At 38.6% G+C, this 24,212-nt stretch overlaps 1 protein-coding gene across 2 annotated transcripts in view; it reads left to right on the top strand.

Annotated features, from left to right (window-relative positions):
- Nucleotides 1-24,212, top strand: part of LOC105480388 (SWI/SNF related BAF chromatin remodeling complex subunit C1) — a 199,557-nt gene that overhangs the window by 83,122 nt on the left and 92,223 nt on the right. For both annotated transcript variants that reach the window (XM_071091592.1, XM_071091593.1), the window contains exons 11-18: nucleotides 1,913-2,037; nucleotides 9,478-9,537; nucleotides 13,366-13,403; nucleotides 15,881-16,002; nucleotides 17,457-17,528; nucleotides 19,678-19,791; nucleotides 21,200-21,353; nucleotides 22,390-22,503. In XM_071091592.1, the coding sequence (XP_070947693.1) occupies nucleotides 1,913-2,037; nucleotides 9,478-9,537; nucleotides 13,366-13,403; nucleotides 15,881-16,002; nucleotides 17,457-17,528; nucleotides 19,678-19,791; nucleotides 21,200-21,353; nucleotides 22,390-22,503 (799 nt within the window). The remainder of the gene's footprint in view (nucleotides 1-1,912; nucleotides 2,038-9,477; nucleotides 9,538-13,365; nucleotides 13,404-15,880; nucleotides 16,003-17,456; nucleotides 17,529-19,677; nucleotides 19,792-21,199; nucleotides 21,354-22,389; nucleotides 22,504-24,212) is intronic.

The following is a 24,212-nucleotide window of genomic DNA, read 5'->3' as shown; positions in this document are numbered from 1 at the left end:
AGTGGTGCAATCATGTAACCTTAAAATCCTGAGGTCAAGCAATCCTCCTCAGTGGCTGGGACTACAGGTGCATGCCACCATGCCTGGCTTAGCATTAAAAACTTTTTGGAGGCTGGGTGCAATAGTCCATGCCTGTCATCCTAGCACTTCGGGAGACTGAGGTGGACAGATTGCCTGAGCTCAGGAGTTAGAGACCAGCCTGAGCAACATAGTGAAACCCCATCTTTACTAAAAATACAAAAAAATTAGCCGGGCGTGGTTGTGCACCCTTGTAATCCAAGCTACTGGGGAGGCTGAGGCGTGAGAATTGCTTGAACCTGAGAAGGCAAAGGTTGCAGTGAGCTGAGATTCGTGCCACTTCTCTCCAGCCTGGGCAACAGAGCAAGACTGTCTCCTCCCTCCGCCCCCACCAAAACAAAAGAAAAGAAAACAAAACTTTTTGGGCCAGGAGCCATGGTTCATGCCTGCAATCCCAGAACTTTGGGAGGCCAAGGTAGGAGGATCGCTTAAGTTTGACATCACCTGAGACAACATAGTGAAACCCTGTATCTAGAATAAATTAAAGAAAGAAAAATAGTCTGGGCATGATGGTGTGCACTTATAGCCTCAGCTACTCAGGAGCCTGAGGAAGGAGGATTACTTGAGCCCAGGAGTTCAAGGATGTAGTGACCTGTGATTGCACCACTGCATTCCAGCTTGGACAACAAAGTGAGACCCTGTCTCAAAATTTAAATTTTTTGTTTTTTGGTAGAGATGGGGTCTCGCTCTGTTTCCGAGGCTAGTCTCGAACTCCTGGCCTTCCCTTGCTCTTGGATTACAGGCATGAGCCACCACACCCAGCCCTTACCTCTTAGTGAATTGTTAAACAATTCTCAAGGTTCAGCTTAACTCTAATCTTCAGTCCTTACAACCTCTCTATGATGTATTTTCTTGGTACTTTTATTCATTTCTCTGCACTGAAATATAATACTTCTATTGTATTTCTCTGTGTTTCTGTGAATCCTGTTATGTGAGGTAAGGATTTCTGTTGTATATCCCTTGTAATCCCTAAAGGTAAAGAATCATTACTGGGTTTATTTTTTTGAGCCCCCCTGGCATTTATTAGTTTTAAAAATTAATAATGATTTGATTGAATTTTTGGTGCAAGAGCAGTGGATGATTTTATACGGTAGATTTAGTACTATGTTTAAGGATTCTACTTGCCATTCCTGATATTTGGATGATAAAATGGCCATTAAAACACAATGGTACATATCTTTGATCACATATGTGATTGCTTATAATCTTAGAATATATCATATTTCCTTAGCAGTTCTTCTTTTATTACACTAATTTAAGTCCCTTTTGTGATAGTGCCAGCAATTGTCTAGTAGGATTTTTTGCCCATTTTTTATGCCTGTTAACTTTTATTTTTGTTTTATTGGCTGGTTAGATGTAATTTGGGGGAAGTTATCTAATTTTTTTTTTTAATGTTGCCTTTTTTATTTTTAAAAATTCTTTTAGATAGAGTCTCCCTCTGTCACCCAGGTGGGAGTGCACTGGCGACATCTCAGCTCACTCCAACCTCCACCTTCTGGGTTCAAGCAATTCTCCTGCCTCAGCCTGCTGAGCAGGTGGGATTACAGGCGCCTGCCACCATGCCTGGCTTATTTTTGTATTTTTAGTAGAGACAGGGATTCGCCATGTTGGCGAGGCTGGTCTCAAACTCCTGGCCTCAGTGATCCACCTGCCTCAGCCTCCCAAAATGCTGGGATTACAGGCATGAGCCACTGCGACCGACCTACTGTTTGTCTTTTAAAGTGATCTTGAGCATATATTCTACAAATAATGAAGGTGTGCAGCCTCAGAAACTGTTTGCTATAAGTAGCAATAATCAATCTTGTTTATATTTCATATACCTTGTATGTTTTAGCCAAGCTAGCCTTTATGGGAAGCGCAGAAGTCAGAAAGAGGAAGACGAACAAGAAGATCTAACCAAGGATATGGAAGACCCAACACCTGTACCCAATATAGAAGAAGTAGTACTTCCCAAAAATGGTTTGTATTATTCTGCATGAGAGTGTTAGATGTAATTTAGTCATTCTCAGCAATACCATGGGATGAGTCATTGCTTGCTGTGGGTTCACAGTTCTCGACTTTCAAGTATGAATAGATTATCCCTTTTATGGATATCATTTTTGAATGTTCTGTAATCATTTGAGTAGTTTTACTCTTTTTTTTTTTTTTGAGACGGAGTCTCTCTTGGTCGCCCAGGCTGGAGTGCAGTGGCGCGATCTCAGCTCACTGCAAGCTCCGCCTCCCGGGTTCACTCCATTCTCCTGCCTCAGCCTCCCGAGTAGCTGGGACTACAGGCGCCCACCACCGCACCCGGCTGATTTTTTGAAGTTTTTAGTAGAGACTGGGGTTCACCGTGTTAGCCAGGATGGTCTCGATCTCCTGACCTTGTGATCCGCCCGCCTCGGCCTTCCATAGTGCTGGGATTACAGGCGTGAGCCACTGCGCCCGGCCCTACTCTTTGTTTATTGAGAAAACTTACAGCGACCAAAAACAACTTTAAATTTAGGAATGTTTTAAAATTAATGGTTTTTAAATTGCAACAGAATCATATTCATATGAAAAAGTGGAGTATGTACTTATATACAGTTTAACTTATTGAAATCTCTAGGGAATGCTTTATGTGAATGCAAATTTGAAGATCTCCAGTAATGAATTTCTTCTAAGTGTGATGAACCTCAGTTACCAGTTATGTAAATTCTGACCTGACTTCTATTCAATATAATTAAATTCAAAGTGGGCTGGGCATGGTAGCTTATACCTGTAACCCCAGTACTTGGGGAGACCAAAGCAGGGGGATCACTTGAGGTCAAGAGTTCAAGACCAGCCTGGCCAACGTGGTGAAACCCCATCTGTACTAAAAATACAGAAATTAGCCAGGCACAGTGGCACGCCTGTATTTCCAGCTACTCTGGAGGCTGAGGTAGAAGAATCATTTGAACCCAGGAGGCGGAGGTTGCAATGAGCTGAGATCATACCACTGCACTCCAGCCTAGGCGACAGAGTGAGACTCAGTCTCAAAAACAAAAACAACAAACATAAAAAAGCCAAAATGTTCTTTAAATATTGATAAGGTATTTTTTATTGATCATTAAATGTTTGTGTCCTCAGTGAGCCAGTGATTAGATTTAAAAAAATAAGCTCTAGCATACTTTATAAAGTAAAGACCTATGATTGGCGTTTTATGATTTATTAGCCTTCTCCACCCATCTTTGTGGGTACAGCTTGTAAATAAGAGACTATATATATGACTATATATATCAGTTGGTGAATTATAACTCTCATACTAATCATCTGAGTTTATAGAATTTCACTGGAATCTAGAAAGTGGAGATTTAAAATTTGGGAACTAGAAACTAAGTCATTAAAGTTATTAGTGTTTTTTTTTTAAATATACTTTATTGAAATAACTGGAGGAATTAGAACTTTTTCTGGTTATTAGAAGCTGAATTACAATTTCTTCAAAACAGCCTAAGATGAAGGATTGTAGTAAATTATAAGGTATCTCTTTTTTATTTTACTATTCTGTGAGCATGAAAAATAATGAAAAAGTAGAAAAAAAATCTAGGATTTAGATTAAGATGTATATGAAGCATATAACTATCTCTCCTGTGCTAAACTTATGCAGTGACAGAAAAGAGTATTATAAAAAGCCTAGGAAAAACCAGAACATTATTTGTACATTTGTACATTGTTGAGAAATTTGTAAAATATAGGAAGCCATCTGGATCTAAAAGTAAGATGAGTTACTAAAACTCAGAAAGTATACGGTTAAAAATAGGAGAAGATTATATGGTTTATATGGCACTAAACAGAGCAATTGATAAAGAAGACTATATGGTTTATATGGCACTAAAGACAGAGCAATTGATAAATAATTAAGATGGGTACTGGGTGTATATGTATATATACATAGGTATATACATGTAGGGCAATATGCATATGTATGTATATACCTATATATACACACACATATAGGAAATATACATATGTATAGACATATAGGACAATATACATATGTATAAGATGGGCACTGGGTGTATATATGTATATACATATGTATATACATACAGGACAGTTAAGAATACCAGGAGAAGCTAGGCTCATCAGCATTGGTCTGTCTGTATTTTGCACTCAGCTGATGGTGTGTTGTCCGGTCGAAGGCTAAAGCACTATGGCTAAAGGTGACAAAGATGGCAAGGAAAGTGTCCCAAGCAGTTCTTGACATCCAGATGGAGGGATTAAAGGATAAAAAAAAATAAGCAGGAGAATTGGTAGTTGTCCTTTTTATTGGTTTTCTGTTCTCTAGTGAATTTATAAATTACACCATTCAAGCATTTGATTTTTCTGAATTTAAGTATAACCAGTTCAAGCCCCTATTCACAGTTGCTTGGATTTTCATTTTCTTAACACTTTTTTTTTTTTGGAGGACAGGTGCTCTTAACTTCTTGTGTCCTAAGAAATTTTTTGCCTACGTTAGTGTTGTAAATGTGTTTTTCTGTGTGTTCTTGCAGAAGGCTTATGCCTTCTGCTTTTATAGTTAGGTCTGTGACCCAATTTAAAGTTGATTTTGAGGATGTTATGAATTACGGGTCGAAGATTATTTTATTCCCCACATAGGTATTTAGTTGTTTGTACACCATTTGCTGAAAAGACACTACTTCTCACATTGAACTATTTTGATGCCTTTGTTGAAAATCATCACACATGTCTACATTGAGATTCAGTATTCTATTCTAACCATCTCATTGTACTTAATACCACAGGGCCTGAGTTATTATAGTTTTTTTAGTAAGTATTGAAATTGAGTAAACTTCAACTTTTGTTCACATTTTTCAATATTGTTTTTGCTATTATAGCTCTTAGCTTTTCCATGTAAGTCTTAGCACCAGCGTTTAATGTAATTTTTCCTCTTCTGTGTTTTGTATGTTTTATTATGAGGTCTTTCACATTTTGTTAAATTTATATCTCAATTTTTTTTGTTACTGAAAGTTTAAAATTTTCCACTTATGTTTTGCTAGTATGTAGAAAGAGAATTAATATTCCTTAATTTTTGACCGTGTATTCTGTTGCTTTTTAAAAAATCATGTATTCTGGCACTTTTTTGTAGATTTCTTAGGATTTTCTGTTACACAAACCTCCAATTACGTTATACCTCCACTATAATTTTAATAGCGGTTTAGAAAGCAGACATTTTGCTTTTTTCTCTGTCTTCGAAAGAACACATTTTTATTTTACCATGACGTGTGATATCACACAATAGATGTTTCATCAATTTCAAGAAGCTTTCTTCCTGGATTTTTGTGAGTTTTTATGAATGAATGCCAAATTTTGATACCATTCTTCAGTATCCACTGATGTAATGATATTTCTCCTTTTAATCAGTTAATATTATTTAATTACATTGTATGATTTTTGTAGTGGTTGAATCAACTTTGCATTCCTGGAATTAAAAAAAAAAAGTCAGGGTCTCTCGCTCTGTCGCCCAGGCTGGAGTGCATTGGTACAGTCATGACTCACTGCTCACTCAAGTGATCCTCCCACCTCAGCCTCTCGTTTTAGCTGGGATACAGGTGCTCACCACCACGTTTGCCTAATTTTTATTCATTGTAGAGACACGGTCTTGCCATATTGCCCAAACTGGTCTCAAACTCCTGAGCTCAAGCAATCTGCCTGCCTCAGCCTCCCAAAGTGCAAGCTACCATGTCTGGCTTATTTTATAGTTAATTCCTAATTAAAATCTATGGCAGAGCTGGACATGGTAGTCTTTCCCCGTAGTCCTAGCTGTTCAGTGAGAGGATTGCTGGAAACCAAGGACATTGAGGCTTCAGTGAGCCATGATCGCACCAGTGGACTACAGCCTGGGCTAAGGAGTGAGACCCTGATTCAAAAAAACCCAAAATCATTCACTGAAAATCTAGTCTTTTGAAATTTATTCACACTTGGCCAGGCACGGCCTGTAATCCCATGGCTGTAATCCCAGCACTTCGGGAGGCCGAGGCGGATGGATCACCTGAGGTCAGGAGTTCAAGACCAGCCTGGACAACATGGTGAAACCCCATCTCTACTAAAAACACACACAAAAAATTAGCCGGGTGTGGTGGCGGGCGCCTGTAGTCCCAGCTACTCAGGAGGCTGAGGCAGGAGAATCACTTGAACCCGGGAGGTGGAGGTTGCATTGAGCCGAGATTGCGCCATTGCACTCCAGCCTGGGCAACAAGAGCGAAGCTCTGTCTCAAAAATAAAAAAAATTATTCATACTTGTTTTATTACACAGCATATAGTTTATTTTGGTGAAGGTTTGCTTGTACTACTTGAAAAGGACATGTGTTGTACAGTTTTTGAGTCTAGTGTTGTATAAATTTGTTTGTTTTGTTTCTGAGACAGAGTCTGGGCTCTGTTGCCCAGGTTGGAGTGCAGTGGTGTGATCTCAGCTCACTGCAATCTCAGCCCCCAGGATTCTAGTGATTGTCCTGCCTCAACCTCCTGAGTAGCTGAGATTACAGGTGCCCACCACCACGCTTGGCCAGTGTTTTTGTATTTTTAGTAGAGACGGGGTTTTGCCATGTTGGCCAGGCTGGTCTCGAACTTCTGATCTCAGGTGATCCACCCGCCTCGGCCTCCCAAAGTGCTGATTATAGGCATGAGCCGCCTCGCCTGGCCCTTTTTTTTTTTTTTTTTTTTTTTTTTTGAGACGGCATCTTGCCCAGTCACCCAGTCTAGAGTGCAGTGGCATGATCTCGGCTCACTGCAACCTCCGCCTCTTCAGTTCAAGTGATTCTCCTGCCTCAGCTTCCCGAGTAGCTGGAATTACAGAAGTGCACCACTATGTCTAGCTAATTTTTGTATTTTTATTAGAGATAGAGTTTCAGTGTGTTGCCCAGGCTGGTCTTCTAACTCCTGACCTCAAGTGATCTGCACACCTCAGCCTCCTAAAGTGCTGGGATTATAGGTTTATAGGTGTGAGCCACTGTGCCTGACCTTTTTTTTTTTTTTTTTTTGAGACAGTCTTGCTCTGTTGCCCAGGCTGGAGTGCACAGTCTCTGCTCACTGCAACCTCTGCCAGGTTCATGTGATTCTCCTGCTTCAGCCTCCCTAGTAGCTGGGATTACAGGTGCCTTCCACCATGCTCAGCTAAGTTTTGTATTTTTAGTAGAGACAGGGTTTCACCATGTTGGCCAGGCTGGTCGGAACTCCTGACCTTTGGTGATCCGCCTGCCTTGTCCTTCCAAAGTTCTGGGATTACAAGCATGAGCCACTGCGCCTGGATGACAAAGTAACTTTTATTCAACCACTATAGGGACAGATGCTGAGGGTGAAGTAGAAAACAGGCGTTCAATTTTCCAGTGTATGATTTTATGCATAATATAGCATTGTTTTAATTGAGATATACTTCACATAACATAAAATTAATTATTTAAAAATGCATACTTGCATTGCCACCCAGACTGGAATACAGCTGTGCAATCATAACTCATACAGCCTTCACCTCCTAGGCTCAAGCGTTTCTCCTGCCTCAGCCTCCCTAGTAGCTAGGACTTACAAGCATGAGCCACTACACCCAGTTATAAGGGCATTAATCCCATTCTTGAGGGGCCTATCCTCCTGACTTAATTATTTTCCAAAGGCCTCACTTCTAAATGCCAGGACACTACAGTTGGGTTTCAACATAAGAATTTTATGGGCACACATTTTTTTCCGTTACTATGTGTTTAGCTCATCAAATATATTTAGAATCACTGTTAACTAGTTGAGGTTAAAATACAAGAAATTTAGCACTTTAAACAGGTTTTTTTTGGGGGGGGGGATGAAGTATTTACCCATATAACAAAGGACTAGAATACTAAAAATGTATAAAGAGTCTGAACCCCTTAGACTAAGTATTTACTGTTGATTATGTCAGATTGGTAACTTGTTAGAAATACATGGCCAAGAAGTGTGTGAACAGATGGTCACTTAAAGATAGGCAAGTTCTTCAGATCACTGTTTTCATCAATAAGATTTTTAAAACCTAAAAGGTAGATGGAAAAGTGTGAAAGTTTTGAAGAATGAGTACTATCAAATGCTGTTGATGGAAAGTGTAAATTAATGAAGACGTTTAACGCAATTTGGCTGTATTTTTTTTGTTGTTGTTTTTTGTTCTTTTTGAATCTGAGTCTTGCTGTATTGTCCAGGCTGGAATGCAGTGGCGCAGTCTCACTCATTGCAACCTCCACCTCCCAGGTCAAGTGATTCTCTTGCCTCAGCATCCTGAGTAGCTGGGATTACAGATGCACACCACCATGTCAAGCTAGTTTTTGTATTTTAGTATAGACGGAATTTCACCATGTTGGCCAGGCTGGTCTCAGACTCCTGACCTCAAATGATACACCTGCCTCAACGTCCCAAAGTGCTGGGAATACAGGCATGAGCCATTTCACCCGGTCTTGACTGTGTTTTTAAAATTTTAAAATGTGTACCTTTAGTTGCAGTGTTTTATTTTTAGAATTTATCTTAAATAATTACATGTGCCCACAATGATAATTACAAAAGAATGTTTTTGAACAGTGAAATATTCAAAATAAACATGGTTTCCACAAATGTAGGGCCAGTTAACTTACATCCACCCATGGACACAGTGAACTTTTAAAAATGAAAGAAATGTAATGTAACTCAAAGTTCTTACGTGGAAAGGTCAGTGCTAAGAACTAAGCACAGTATTGATAACATTTACATAGAGTTAAAAAACCCTCAGGATATATTTTGACGTCCATATGGATGTATAAAAGATTTGTTTGGCCAGACGCAGTGGCTCATGTCTGTGATCCCAGCATTTTGGGAGGCTGATGTGAGTGGATTGCATGAGCTCAGGAGTTCGAGACTAGCCTAGGCAACGTGGTGAAACCATGTTTCTATAAAAAATAAAAAAGTTATCTAGGTATGGTGGCATGTGCCCATAGTCTAATTCCTTGGGAGCCTGAGATCAAAGGATTGCTTGAGCCTGGGAGGTCAAGGCTGTGGTGAGCCATGATCGCACCACTGCACTCAAGCCTGGGCGACAGACTGTGTCCCTGTCTCAAAACAAACTGAAAAGGTATTAGTTCTTCCTTAATTTTTTTTAAATGAATGAATGGAATATAAGTGAGAATCAAATGCATCATAAACTTCAATAAAAAAACTTTGTGGAAGCAATTGAAAGATTATTTTCATGTTTTGTTGAGTATTTTGTATTGTTTACTTTTATGATGAAAATACATAGTGCTTGGGTAATTAGAATATGGTCTACTAAATATTTCATATCTGGATTTATGATTTTTACCTGAAAATATTGAATTGTGTCGCAGTTGTAGTGAGATGCATGTCATTTAATCGTGTCCTATTCTGTTTTCTTTCTAAAAAGAAGTACAACTTTCCCACATAAACATAACTCTTTTGCTTTTCTAGTGAACCTAAAGAAAGATAGTGAAAATACACCTGTTAAAGGAGGAACTGTAGCAGATCTAGGTAAGCACCCCCCCCCCCCAAAATATACAATGGTTTGTGCTTTCTCTCTTGAATATGTCATCTCCTTTGATAGTCTATTCTTTCTTTATTTTTATCTGTTTTTTAGAGACAAGGTCTTGTTCTGTTGGTAACCTGGAGTGCAGTGGCGTAATGTAGACCACCACAGCTTTAAACGTCTGGGCTCCAGCGATTTTCCCACCTTAGTCTTCCAAGTAGTTTGGATTGTAGGCACATACCACCATGCCCAGCTTGATACACTCCTTTTCTTTTTTTTTTCTTGAGACAGAATCTCGCTCTGTTGCCCAGGGTAGAGTGCAGTGGCACGACCTCGGCTCTCTGCGAACTCTGCCTCCTGGGTTTAAGCAATTCTCCTGCTTCAGCCTCCTGAGTAGCTGGGATTACAGGCACGCGCCACCACGCCCAGCTAATTTTTGTATTTTTAGTAGAGACGGGGTTTCACCATGTTGATCAGGCCTGTCTCGAACTCCTGACCTCATGATCTGCCTGTCTCGGCCTCCCAAAGTGCTGGGGTTACAGGCGTGAGCCGCCGTGACTGGCCGATACTCCTTTCTTAAGTGAGACTTGTGCTTAACCACTGCAGGATATTAGCTGTGGCTTACTCTTAGTGCCATTATGATTTGGGTAGCTACTGTTGTAGGAAAGTTAATTTCCTGTGATCCATTGTTGCCATTCTTAGTGATCTCCCCCTGTTGGAGCATATTTTTCTACAAACTAGCAAAGGTGGTAATATTATAATTGAATATGAATATGAGTTTTAACGAAATAGTTCTAATTAAAGTGCTTTTTCAAATGTCGCTGAATTGTTTTTGTAACATAGTATGCAAATTGATATTGTATTGTTAGAACAAAAATCTGTGGAGTGTTAATACTTTGTAAGCCAAATTAAAGTTTCTAAGCAGTATGAAATGAGAATGACATCATCTTTTCCTAGTATTTCCAAGTCTTAGAGTACATTTTCACAAGTAAGGTGTAATTCTTGAGTGATTTTGCAGGAAAATAGAGAAAAGTATAATCACTTGTTCTCTTTAAAAATTAAATAGGGGTAGTTTTAAACATCTTTGTTCTGGAGAGTTGTGGATGAGACAATAGCCTTGATTTCTTTTATTCACTTGTAAAGGAGAACCTAATGTTTTCAGTATATACTAAATGTTTTACTTTATGGAATTTTAAACATGAAAGGGATTTTCAAGATCTCCTTTTTTAGAAAATGAGATGTCAATTCTATCTTCTAATTAAGGAATTCTGTATTTGAATAAATTGCAGTCATTATTATTTTCTGAGATGGAGTCTCGGTCTGTTACCAAGGCTGGAGTGCAGTGGCACGATCTTGGCTCACTGCAACCTCCTCTTCCCGGGTTCAAGTGATTCTCCTGCCTCAGCCCCGAGGAGCTGGGACTACAGGCACGTGCCACCATGCCCAGCTAATTTTTGTATTATTAGTAGAGATGGGGTTTCACCAGGTTGGCCAGACTGATCTCGAACTCCTGACCTCAGGTGATCCACCCACCTCAGTCTCCCAAAGTGCTGGGATTACAGGTGTGAGCTTTTGCGCTAGGCAGTTACAATTACTATTGATGGCAGATATGAGTGGGTATTTTGGATAGTGATCCATCAACTGTAAATTTTTGTTCTCAGAGCTGTTGTATTTTGTTTTTTGTTTTGAGACGAAGTCTCGCTCTTGTCACCCAGGCTGGAGTGCAGTAGTGTGATCTCGGCTCATTGCAACCTCCACTTCCCAGGTTCAGGTGATTCTCCTACCTCAGCCTCCCAGCTAGCTGGGATTACAGGCACCTGCCACCATGCCCGGCTAATTTTTGTATTTTTAGTAGAGACAAGATTTCACCATGTTGGCCAGGCTGATCTTGAAATTCTGACCTCAGGCGACCCACCCACCTCAGCCTCCCAAAGTGCTGGGATTACAGGCGTGAGCCACCGTGCCTGACCAGAGCTGTTGTTTTAACTGCTCTGTGTTCTGCCTTATATGCTACCTCGTCAAATATAGGTCTTTCATTCTTCAGGTCTCTGAAGGATTCAGTTGTTTGGTGTGGAGCATATTTTCTCACATCTGAAAGAAGGAAGAGAACATTTATTGAATATTACCATTTAGGGATCAGCTAATTTAGTATTATCAGACATATCTTTCCATTGAGTACCAAGACTACCTTGGGGAATGAAATTTGTCAGACTAAAAATGTGTAATTTGAGTAATGGGAGAGATTATTAAGTCAAACTAATAGTTTCTAGTAAGAGGTTGGTTATCCTATGGTTTACCATTGTCCAATGGACCAAGTGTTTGTTTTTGGCAGCCTTACCTAGATTTCTTTCTGTTAGTTACTTCCTAGATAAAAATAGTCACTATGCAGAGCTGCAGAACTCCTACTGGTAATTAATACAGTATTTTTTTCACATCCAGAATCGCCTATTCCTTGTTAGCAAGTATTTGTGACTAACTCACACATTAAGCCACCATGTCCATCTCTGGGTGGCATGAGTAGTTGTCAGATCTTGTTCTACATGTGTTTGCACTTCACTATTAAACTGTTTTGTTTTATTGGTGAGGAAATGGAGATTTAAAGAAGTTCAGTAACCTCTTTCCAAATATTTTGCAGAACCCCGATTTCGGTCCTGGTCTGTCTTACGTTTCCTGCCAGTGCTTTGTATCACTGCACTTGCTGTTGTGGTTTGTCTATTTTGCTCAGCCTTTATGTGTTTTCATAGTGGCTTTCTGTTTTGTGAAGTCACCAAACCAATCCAACTGGAGGCCCTTTGATTTGGTTCTTTCCTTTTTGTGGAATAATTACCTTGTCTTTCTCATCTCTTAACATTTCAACTTAAAGGCCAACTTTTCAGAGATACCTCTTTACTTGCTCTGAAGTGTCCGCCTACCCACTTCCTCTCTAATATATTTATGTTTATTCTTTGTATAGCATTTTTCAAAATCTGATAAATTTCTGTTTATTTTTGCTATATCCCATACCAGCCACCAAAAGTGTTGGTATAATAGCTGTGAGCGACCACACCCTACCCCCTTTTTTTTTTTTTTAATAAGAGATAAGATCTTGCTCTGTTGCCTAGGCTAGACTTGGACTCCTGGCCTTGAGTGATTCTCCCACTTCTGTCTCCAGAGTAGCTGGGACTGTAGATGTGCACTGCTGCACCCAGCATCCCATGTTCTTTTTGAACTTCATCATGCCTTACCTAGTGCCAGCTGTCACAGTAGTCATAAAAAGCTTAAATATTACAGGCATATAATAACGTAATTTGTTGTTCTTTAATACTACCTCTTTCCTATTCTGTACTGGCAGTTTTGCTTTTCACTGTGGAAATCAACTGTCTAGTTTATAAATTTTACCTGAGCTTTCTCTCATGCTGAGCCCTGTATCCTCAGAAGGCATTGTCTTACTAAGATTATTAAGGGATTGGTTATCACTTGTTTTTTTATTCATCATTCTTTACTCAATTCTTTTGGAACCCAAAATGTTGTTATTTTAGCAAAACCCAGGAGACAAGAATCATAATCAAGTCCTGTATCTGTTACTAAGATCATGACTATGATATTAGCTCAAGTAGTAATTAAATTCCCTACTGTTTGAAATTTTTAATGATCTTTGCTTTGAATTTCTAATTACGTCTGTGATTCTGTGTAAAATTCTAATTTAGTGAATTATTCAGAGTGATTTTGCTTTTATAATGCTCTATTTCATTCCTTTTCTTTGTCCAGTATCAGTTCTTACACCATTAATTTTCCAAATAACCCAAAGAACATTTACCTGTTTTGAAAATGAATTGTGTGTTTTGGTTTTGCAGATGAGCAGGATGAAGAAACAGTCACAGCAGGAGGAAAGGTAACATTCAGTTAAGCCTGTTGTGAGAGAGCTTCTCTAAGGGTCCTGTGTACCGAACAGTAGAAGCACTGAATTGTACGTAGCCCAATTTTTGGACTATGAGGCCCTTCTGGTTTTTGAATTTTTCTTTTTTCTTTTTTCTTTTTCTTTTTTTTTTTTTTTTTAGTTTTCCCCCCAAGGAAAACAAATACAGCATAAGAACCATTTCTGGAAGGTGTTTTTGTTAGTTTTTTGTTTTGAGACAGGCTGTCAGCTCACCGTAACCTTGACCTCCTGGGCTCAGGTGATCCCTCTCCCACCTCAGCCTCCTGAGTAGCTGAGACTACTTGTGTGCACCACTACACCCAACTAATTTTTTTTTTTTTGTAGAGATGGAGTTTTTTTATGTTGCCCAGGCTGGTTGCGAACAGCTGGGCTCAAGCAGTCTGCCTGCCTCAGCCTCCCAAAGTGATGGGATTTCAGGTGACAACCACTGTACTTGGCAAAATACTTGACTTTCTTGGACCCCAAGATTTTACTTAGAGGAAATTTTCATCCTCCCTGCTAGTGTCCCTGATGTGCTATGATTTGAAAAAACAAAAATAAAAGTTACTTAGTCAAAGAGCCACTTATTAATGAACATTACTTGTGCAAAAAGATATTATTTAAAGTAAATAGTGACTGGCACCTATAACCTCAGCATTTTGGAAAGCTGAGATGGGAGGATTTCTTGAGGTTAGGAATTCTATGCTGGCGTGAGCCAAAATTCTGCCACTGTGCTCTAGCCTGGGCGACAGTGCAAGACACTCTGTCTTTTTTTAATGTAAAGTGTTGAGTGCAGTGGCTATGTATGTAATCCTAGTTCTTTGAGAGGCCAGGTGGGAGAATCACTTTTAGCCCAGGAGTTGAAAACCAGCCAGCACAACATGGGGATACCCTGCGTCTCCAAAAACTTAAAAAATTAGCTTGGTGTGGTGACATCTGCCTGTGGTCCCAGCTAAAAAGGAAAGTCAAATTCCTTCATTTTAATGCCAAAGATAAGAGGATTTGAAGCCATGTACCAGTCGTTTATATAGCTTAAAAGGATTAAAGGTATTGTGTCTAAAGCAGTCTCCCAGAATGTCATCCTCCTTATTGTTTTCTGATTGAGGTCATTACAACTTATACTGTTGTCCTTCATTAATTGCGATGCCAGCCTCTTCCTGTTTTTTCTGAGTAAGGAAAATATTTTGTGTCCTAAATGATTTGTAAAGTCTATGCCACAAAAATGTATTAACTAAAGCCATAATAAAAAGAGGTCAGCCTTGAGAATATTTTTTGCTAGCTTCTGTGATTTGGGAAATAAAATTTGTTACCCTTGTCATCGTTATTATCACGTTTGTATTCGATATCATTTAAGTAATAACTAGAGTCCTTGGTGTTTTCAGCTTTAAATTTATTCCTTTTTACTATTCTTAGAGAAACTGTTAAGTTTATAGGTAGTACACTAGATCGTCATTTCAGATACTGAACAGGAAATTTAGGTTGAATTAAGTTAAAGGTAGAAATTAAATTTTGGAACCATTGTAAAAGAAAACTGATTTAAAATTTGGGTTTTTGCTTATTTTATTTTTTTGAGACAGGGTCTTGCCTAGGCTGGAGTGCTGTGCAGTGGTGGAAACACAGCTCACTGCAGCCTTGACCTCCTATGCTCAAGCAGTCCTCCTGACTTCAGTCTCTCAAGTAGCTGGGACTGCAGGCATGCACCACTATGTCCAGCTAATTTCTAAATTTTTAGTAGAGACAAAGTCTGACTGTGTTGCCCAGGCTGGTCCTGATCTTTTGGTCTCAAGTGATCCTGCTGCCTCAGTCTCCCAAGTGTTGGAATTACAGGCGTGAGACACCTTGCCCAGCCCATAATTTGTTTTTTTAATAGAAAACAATTTCATAAGGTTACAAATAATAAAATCACCACAGAGAGAAAATTGGAGAACATTTCAGTATCAAAAAACGTATTTAAAATACGTTTAAATGTATGCGATAAGAATGTATATCAAGTAAACATTTACTTTAGATTAAGTAAAACTGGGCAAGGAAGAAGCAAGCTGTTATGGAATGAGATCTAGGTTATGAGTTATTTATTTAGTCTGAAGTCCTGTGCATTGAAACAGACTTTCTTCAATCAACTTGTTAATCTTATTATGAGAGACCTACCTTCTCTGCATTGGTTCCCTCATTATCATAAATGAGCAACAAAACCTTATCTGTCAGCTGGCTACCTTGTACCTTAAACCTTAAATACTGTGAAAGGTTGTTTTTACTTGAAATTTGTTTTTCGGATATCTGATTGAATCAGGGAGCTTCATTTTATTTAACCTAACAACTAAAGTGTGAGAGATGTTATATATAGATACATATGTATCGATAGATAGATAGATAGATAGATAGATAGATAGATAGATAGATAGATAGATATCTGTAGTTCTTTCTTTCTTTCCACTTTGTCTTCTTTTCTGTAGGAAGATGAAGATCCTGCCAAAGGTGATCAGAGTCGATCAATTGACCCTGGGGAAGATAATGTGACAGAGCAGACTAATCACATTATTATTCCTAGTTATGCATCATGGTTTGATTATAACTGGTGAGTGACCACTTCATCTGTGAGCATGGTACTGAGCAGTACAAGAACTTTCCTTCAAATCAGGTTGTGCCTTTCTGCCCATGTTCCTCGTCAGAAATTACTGTCACCTTTGACGAAGGGAGATGGAAAGTGATTTTTATCTTTGGAATGTGTTTATGGTTTTTTTTTGTTTGTTTTTTTGTTGAGACAGAGTCTTGCTCTGTCACCCTGGCTGGAGTGCAGTGGTGTGATCTCAGCTCACTGCAGCCTCCCCCTCCCGGGTTCACGGATGTCTTTACATCACATCACTGCACTCTAGCCAGGGTGACAGAGCAAGACTCTGTCTCAACAACAACAAAACAAACAAAAAAACACAAACACATTCCAAAGATAAACAGAATTTTTTTTAAAGTGGGCTCTTCCTAACCTGTAACAATGAAAACATTGGGAGTTATATTAGAATTATGTAATTAGTTCCTTACGGTTATTCTTTTAGAAGTCATTATATATATTTATATAGCATTAATTCATCTTAGAAATTGTTTTTCTAGAAGTTTGCAGGTAATTCATTGTATTTATAGTATTTTACCGTGCAAATCCAATTTAATTTAAATGTTACCAAATACTCAAAGAGTGAATAATTTGAGTTATATTCCCAGACCATCGATTTGCTCTTTGCCATGCAACCAATACTTACATGTTGCATATCTGGAAAGCCACTGAGAAACTTAAAATGTCATCAGGAAGATGACACTTGTATTAGCAGCAGAAACTTTGTGCTAGATATACAGTTGGTTCATTTTTATACCGTTAGGCCTGATCATTTTACCTGATCTTTGCTTATGACCTGTAACATTTCATAAAATTATTAGCATTTGTATATATTGTTAAAATGTACTTCTATGATATTATTAAAAGCAATTGATACTGAAAATTTTTAAAAATTAATTTATCTCCCCAGCACCTCCACCAAAACTAAAAACTAAAAAGTAATTTATCACAGTGTTTCTGAGGGCTGGACAAAGGCTCATTTATGTTAACAGCCTGAGAAGCTGAGACTTGCAAATTTATTGTCTATTCTGGTCATTTGTTTCATCAGTTTGTTGCCATGCCATGCCAGCTACTTTGTTATTGTCAACATTTTTCAAAGAATTCTTCGTATCTTGTGGCTTCTTATCTAGTTATGATGTATTATGTCAAAAAATAATAAAATGTATAGTTTTCAGTGTGTCGATAGTAGTTTTTTAGTTTGGTTATGGGAATAGGAAAACTACAGTAAGTATTGGGAGTAAGAAAGAGAAGGCTTTCCTTAACTTTCTTGTATGCTGTTAATACATAGAAACTAGTGTAAGCCAATTAATTTTGGCAAGCGGTACTGAGGTTTTGGATTCATCACTTTTACTTAGAATATTTTGTGATTTTATTCTTTTAAAAAGAAGGCTCCTAAACCTTTTTTTTTTTCTTCTTCTTTTCAGTATTCATGTGATTGAACGGCGTGCTCTTCCTGAGTTCTTCAATGGAAAAAACAAATCCAAGACTCCAGAAATGTGAGGCCAGTGTTTTAGAAAACTTGTTTATTTGCCTGTGTGTGGTAGGGCCTCTTCAAGCATCCACCTGAGTTTCTTATTGCTGATTCTTGGAAGTTTGCAAATACTCCTTTCAGAACAGTGTTCATATCTCATTTGTATAGCATTCCATGGTACAAAGGAAATTGTATCTAGTTTTGTTTTTTGTTTTTTGGGGATTTTTCTTTCGTGTTTTTTTGAGACAGGGTCTCACTCTGTTGCCCAGGCTGGTGTGCGGTGTCATGATCTTGGCTCACAGCAATCTCTGCCTTCTGGACTGAAAGGATCCTCCCACCTCAGCCTCTTCAGTAGCTGGGAGAACAGGCACATGTCACCACACCTGGCTGATATCTATCTATCTATCTGTCTGTCTGTCTGTCTATCTATCTATCTATCTATTTTTTGGCAGAGATGGGGGTTTCACCATGTTGCCTAGGGTATTCTTTTATTTCTAAACCTTGAACTGTATGGACATCGGCTCTTGGAGTTTAAGTTTGGATTTTAAACCAATTTTTACTATAATGAATTCAGGCTTATCCTCACAACTTACCTTTTTTTTTTTTTTTTTTTTAATTGAGATGGAGTCTCACTCTGTCGCTCAGACTTGGGGTACAGTGTTGCAATCTTGGCTTGCTTCAGCCACCACCTCCTGGGTTCAAGCTATTCTCCTGCCTCAGCCTCCCAAGTAGCTGGGACTACGGGCATGCACCACCACACCTGGCTAATTTTTGTATTTTTAGTAGAGATGGGGTTTCACCATGTTGGCCAGACTGGTCTCGAACTCCTGACCTCAAGTGATCCACTTGCCTCGGCCTCTCAAAGTGCTAGGATTATAGGCGTGAGCCACCACATCCGGTCTGTCCTAACAACTTTCAGCTTGTGTGTGCATGTATGTTATGGATTGTTTCTATTCATCCAGGAGAAAATGAATCTTTATCTTCCTGATGCATGAGTGCTAATTAAAAGAGAGACATGGTGATATAGCTACATGTGAATTAAGCTTAATTACATAAAGGATTTTTGTGCTTTTGCATTGGAAATAGAGAAACTCTTATTGGAAGGAAGAAGTTTGGCAGAAAGTACTTTTTGTCTTTCCCTGATGATTCATCAGTATATACTTCTGGAACACTTGTCCCTATATATAAGTACACACCTTTCAGTACTGTAGATACGCTCCCATGTATTAATCAGGGTATAATCTGTTGATTTTTTTTTTTTTTTTTTTTGTGGCGGGGGGACAAAGTCATTCCGTCACACGGGCTGGAGTGCAGTGGCATGATCTTGGCTGCCTGAGTTTTGTTTTTCTTGTGTGCCAAGAACTGTTGCTAGGTCTCAAAGTCCTTAACACTCTTGTTATTAAGTACTGTATTTTGTGACAGAAGTCATTGGAATCTGCTGTAACAGAATCTCAGTTTCTCTCTCCATTTTCGTATGTTCTTTTCTGGATTTGGTCTCATGGATTCTACTTATTGACCAGCCATGATCTCCCTTAAAGAACTGCCACGAGAAGTTTCATAGCTATTTTCAGAGCCAAATCCACGTGCCACATTTGAAATACAGAAGTGATAGGCAACAGAGGTTGAGAGCATAGATTGAAGAGCCACCACACTGGGTGCGATGAATTCTGGCTCCATCAATTACCAACCCTGTGGCTAGGACAAATTCTCTAACAACTCAGTGTTTGTTTCCTCACCCATAGATGGGATGATAGCAGACCCTACCTGCAATATGGAGCGATTATGAGGATTCAGTTGTCAGACATACATTGCTTATAACAGTGCCCTGCACACAGTAAAGTATAGATACGTGGTAGTGAGGCACATAGCCTATGTAACCATGTGTTAGTTTCAAATTCTGCAGTTAACTACCACCATGACCAAGTTTGAATTTATGTTACTTCACATGAATGTCGTTACATTACTTGTTATTATACATTAGTAAACAGTTGTTTTGCATATTTGTGGTTCTAAATTCACTCATAACTTAATATGCAATATAATATCACCGTTTTTTTATGCTCTTGTCTTAATTTATTGTATTTCTAAGGAATCTGAAGATTTTTGAGTTTCTGAGTAACATTGTTTCTGAAAGGATACGTGTCCACCTTATGAATTTTGCCATTGCTTTTTAGATACTTGGCATATCGAAATTTTATGATTGACACGTATCGCCTAAACCCCCAAGAGTATTTAACTAGCACTGCTTGTCGGAGGAACTTGACTGGAGATGTGTGTGCTGTGATGAGGTAAAATGTTTGACTTTTTCTGAGACATTTAACTGTAGGAATTTACTTATGCTTTGCTGTCATATTAAACTGGTTGTTTCAACTGGGTAAAACACCTAATTTTAGTTGTGTCATTTAGGGGTGGATTATATTTTGTTTCCTTTCATTTCATTCAATTTATTTTATTTTTATTTTATTTTATTAATTTAATTTTATTGTCGAGATGGGATTTCATAATGTTGCCAAGGCTGGTCTCAATCTCCTGGCCTCAAGCAATTCTCCTGCCTCGGTCTCCTGAAGTATTGTGATTGCAGGCGTGAGCACTGTGTTCAGCATTAGAGGTTGAAAATTTAAAATATTTAATTTAGGCTGGGTGCAGTGGCTTACGCCTATATTCCCAGCACTTGGAGAAGCCAAGGCGGGCGGATCACCTGAGGTCAGGAGTTCGAGCCTGGCCGACATGGCGAAACCCCTTCTCTACTAAAAATATAAAAATTAGCCGAGCGTGGTGGCACATGACTGTAATCTTAGCTATTGGGGAGGCTGAGGCAGGAGAATTCAGGAGGCAGAGATTGCAGTGAGCTGAGATTGTCCCACTGCATTCCAGCCTGGGCGACAGAGCGAGATTGTGTCTCAAAAAAATAAAATAAGTAAGATAAATATTTAATTTAGTTTTCTAGATTTTACAGTTCACATTTTAATTTTTTTAGTCAAATCATAAAATAACCAGGGAAGGAGTAGATTCAGGTTGGGAGTGGATAAACTCTGCGCCCTAGCTCTGCCAAAAAAAAAAAACAAAAAAAAACCCGCCAGGTACAGTGGCTCACACCTGTAATCCCAGCACTTTGGGAGGCCGAGGTGGGTGGATCACCTGAGGTCAGGAGTTCGAGACCAGCCTGGCCAACATGGCGAAATCCTGTTTCTACTAAAAATACCAAACATTAGCTGGGCATGGTGACGGGCACCTGTACTCTCAGCTACTTGGGAGGCTGAGGCAGGAGAATCGCTTGAACCGAGGAGGCGGAGTAGATTGCAGTGAGCTGAGATTGCACCATTGTACTCCAGCCTGAGAGACAGAGCGAGACTCTGTCAAGAAAAATGTGGATTTTTTCTATGTGTGTATTTGGTCTGTGTGTGGGTTCTTTTATTACCATGGACCTAAATGCGTATTTGTGCTCTCATTTCTGTGATTTAAATGATTAAACTTTGTAATAGGTTTGGGGGGTGCTGTGTTATCAACATTATTTGTGGCTTGTAGAAATTGTTCCCTACATAACAAACAAAATCTGTCAAGTAATTTGTGGTGTTTGATAGCCTGCTGAGCACATTTACTTGTTTTATTGTTTCTGTTTTTTAATGGTGTAATGATGATAATAAAGCACATGAAATTGATTCTTTAGATTTTAACTTTCCGAGCTTTATTCTTTAGGGTCCATGCCTTTTTAGAGCAGTGGGGACTCGTTAATTACCAAGTTGACCCGGAAAGTAGACCCATGGCAATGGGACCTCCTCCTACTCCTCATTTTAATGTATTAGCTGATACTCCCTCTGGGCTTGTGCCTCTGCATCTTCGATCACCTCAGGTAAATTAATGTTGACTTTTCATCAGACCTGAATAGTAACAAATGTCTGTTTATAGCATATCTATTTAGGAATGCTGTTGTTAGTGCTGTTTCTTTGATGCTTGTTTGTATGTGTGTTTTGGTGTACTGTAAATATTACAGTCCAAAAGAATATATAGTGTTTAAGTTAATGCTGTCCCACCAATCCCAAAACCCAATGCCTTAGTCTATCAAATTATTAATTTACTTTTATATGCATAACTCCCTTTATCCTTCTGTCATCAAAAAGACACACATAAGTAAGCAGATGATGCAAAATCTTCTTTCCCTTCCTTCAGTCTGTGTTCTAGAAACGTGAAGCAAAGAAATCTTTATAACTTGTCCTAAGATTTGTAAAGTGGACATCCATATATACATTATCAAACAGATTATGTCAGACAAATTCTGTATAGCATTAAGTTGGATTCACAGGAACCTAAGGTATAAATTTTGTTCCATTGTGAAATAGAATATAGTAATGAAAATTTGTTATCCTTTCTGGACTTAAAGGGACACCAAAATGTAACTTGTATGTTGAATTTTTGTTAGAAGTATAGTGTAGAAGTGTGGGTATTTATTGTTTTTTCGTAGGAAATCCACCAAGAGTGGCTTAAGTTCCAATATTAACCTTTTTTTTTTTTTTTTTTTTTTTTTTTTTTTTGAGACAGAGTCTGTCTCTGCTCCCCAGGCTGGAGTGTAGTGGCATGATCTTGGCTCACTGCAATTTCCGCCTCCGGGTTATAAGCAATTCTACTGCCTCAGTCTCCTGAGTAGCTGGGATTATAGTCACATGCCACAACGCCCAGCTAATTTTTGTATTTTTAGTAGAGACGGGGTTTCACCATTTTGGTCAGGCTGGTCTTGAGCTCCTGACCTTGTGATCCGCCCGCCTCGGCCTCCCGAAGTGCTGGGATTACAGGCATGAGCCACCGCGCCCGGCCTAAACAAATTTTAAAAAACGTTTACCCTCTTGACTTTAAAGAGGCTAACTCAGCCATTTATCATTTATTTGACTCAGGTTCCTGCTGCTCAACAGATGCTAAATTTTCCTGAGAAAAACAAGGAAAAACCAATTGATTTGCAGAACTTTGGTCTACGTACTGATATTTACTCCAAGAAAACATTAGCAAAGGTAAGGATTTTTTTTCTAATCACATGTAGGCTACAATCCAGCACATCTTAGTCCTTCTAAGATACATCTGATGAGCTTTCTACTCAAATCTGATGGTATTTTTAAAAACAATTATGATTTATCTTACCTTTTATATTCCCATATGACTTAGTAGATAGGTATTTTAAAAATAACACTATTAGAGAAATTCGATGGGAAAATGGAGAATTTGAAGAGAGAATTGGAATCTGTAAAAAGAATCATGAATATTTTAGAACTGAAAAGTATACTTGAAATTATTTGATAGGTTTAACAACAGACTGCATACAGCAGAAGACAGGTTAGTGAACTCAGAGACAAATTAGTAGATATATTGAAACTGAAGTACCAAGAGAAAAAGAAATTGGATTGAGGTAGGGAGGGGCCAGGACAGAGAGGAGAGTGGAAAAGATACGTGAGATACAGTTCAGGCTGGACATGGTGGCTCACACCCGTAATTTCAGCACTTTGGGAGGCCAAGGCAGGAGGATCCCTTGAGCTCTGGAGTTTGAGACCAGCCTGGACAATATAGCAAGACTGTGTGTCTCTATTATTAGAAGAAGAAAAAGAAAAAAGAATGATAGAGTCCAAAGAATTAATGTTTGTCATTAGAGACCCATAAGAGAACGAATGAAGGAGGAGTGATACTTGAATATATAATGGCCAAAAAGATGTTGGAACAAATTAAAAGATACCAACTCAAAAAACAAGAAAGACAGAGCCAGGCCGGGCTCAACACTTTGGGAGACCAGGGCAGTAGGGTTGCCTGAGGCCAGGAGTTCAAGAGAAGCCTTGCCTCTACTGAAAAACACGCACAAAAAGAACAGATCCAGATTTATATATAGAGAGAATCACACTCGGGTACTTTATGCTTAATCTCTTAAAAACTAACATCTTAAAAGCAGACATGGAGGGTGGGGATAAGGGTAGAGAAGAACATACTAAATTCAAAAGAATAATAATAAAACCGATAGCTGACTTTTCAACAAAAATGATTAAAGCCAAAGGACAAATACAATAACATTTTTAAATTGTAAAAGAAAAAATATCTCTCTGGAATTCTGTATCCAGTAGATACTACTTTCAAAATTGAACGTGAAATAAAGACGTTTGTAGGCATTCTTAATGTAGAAAAGTTATCACTAGCACACAGTCTAAGAAAAGTAAAGGAATGTCTTCAGCATAAAGGATAATGATCCCAGATGAAAGCACATGACTCCATGAAGGAATAAGGAGCAGAGAAAAGGGTAATCTATGTGGTTAAATATAAAGTAATACAGATAGTTTAAACAATAATATTTGGGATTTATAATGGTAGAAATTATAAGAATGGCAGAAAGGCAGAAGGAGATTAAATTGAATAAATTGTTAAAAAGTTTACATTATTTGGAAACATGACAAAAGTCCTGATTTGGGGTAAACTATAATTTGACACAACATTTTGGGACCTGACTGGATCTAATGGAAGAATAAAGAGTGCTAGAAAAAAGGTCAACATGTGAGTCAGTATAAAAGACATCTTCTGGCCAGACACGGTGGGTCACGCCTGTTTTTGTTAATATAAAATTCAGATCCAAGAAAAACTAACCTATGGTTACAGAAAGTATATACTAGTCTATACTTACTTCTGTAAGTATATACTTTTGTGAGTGTATATACTTCTGTAAGACTAGTATATACTTTTGTGAGTG

Source organism: Macaca nemestrina, chromosome 2 (assembly GCF_043159975.1).
Source record: "Macaca nemestrina isolate mMacNem1 chromosome 2, mMacNem.hap1, whole genome shotgun sequence".
NCBI classification, from domain to species: Eukaryota; Metazoa; Chordata; class Mammalia; order Primates; family Cercopithecidae; genus Macaca; species Macaca nemestrina.
The sequence above is the reverse complement of the archived record's forward strand: the minus strand, read 5'-3'. Positions and strand labels throughout refer to the sequence as shown.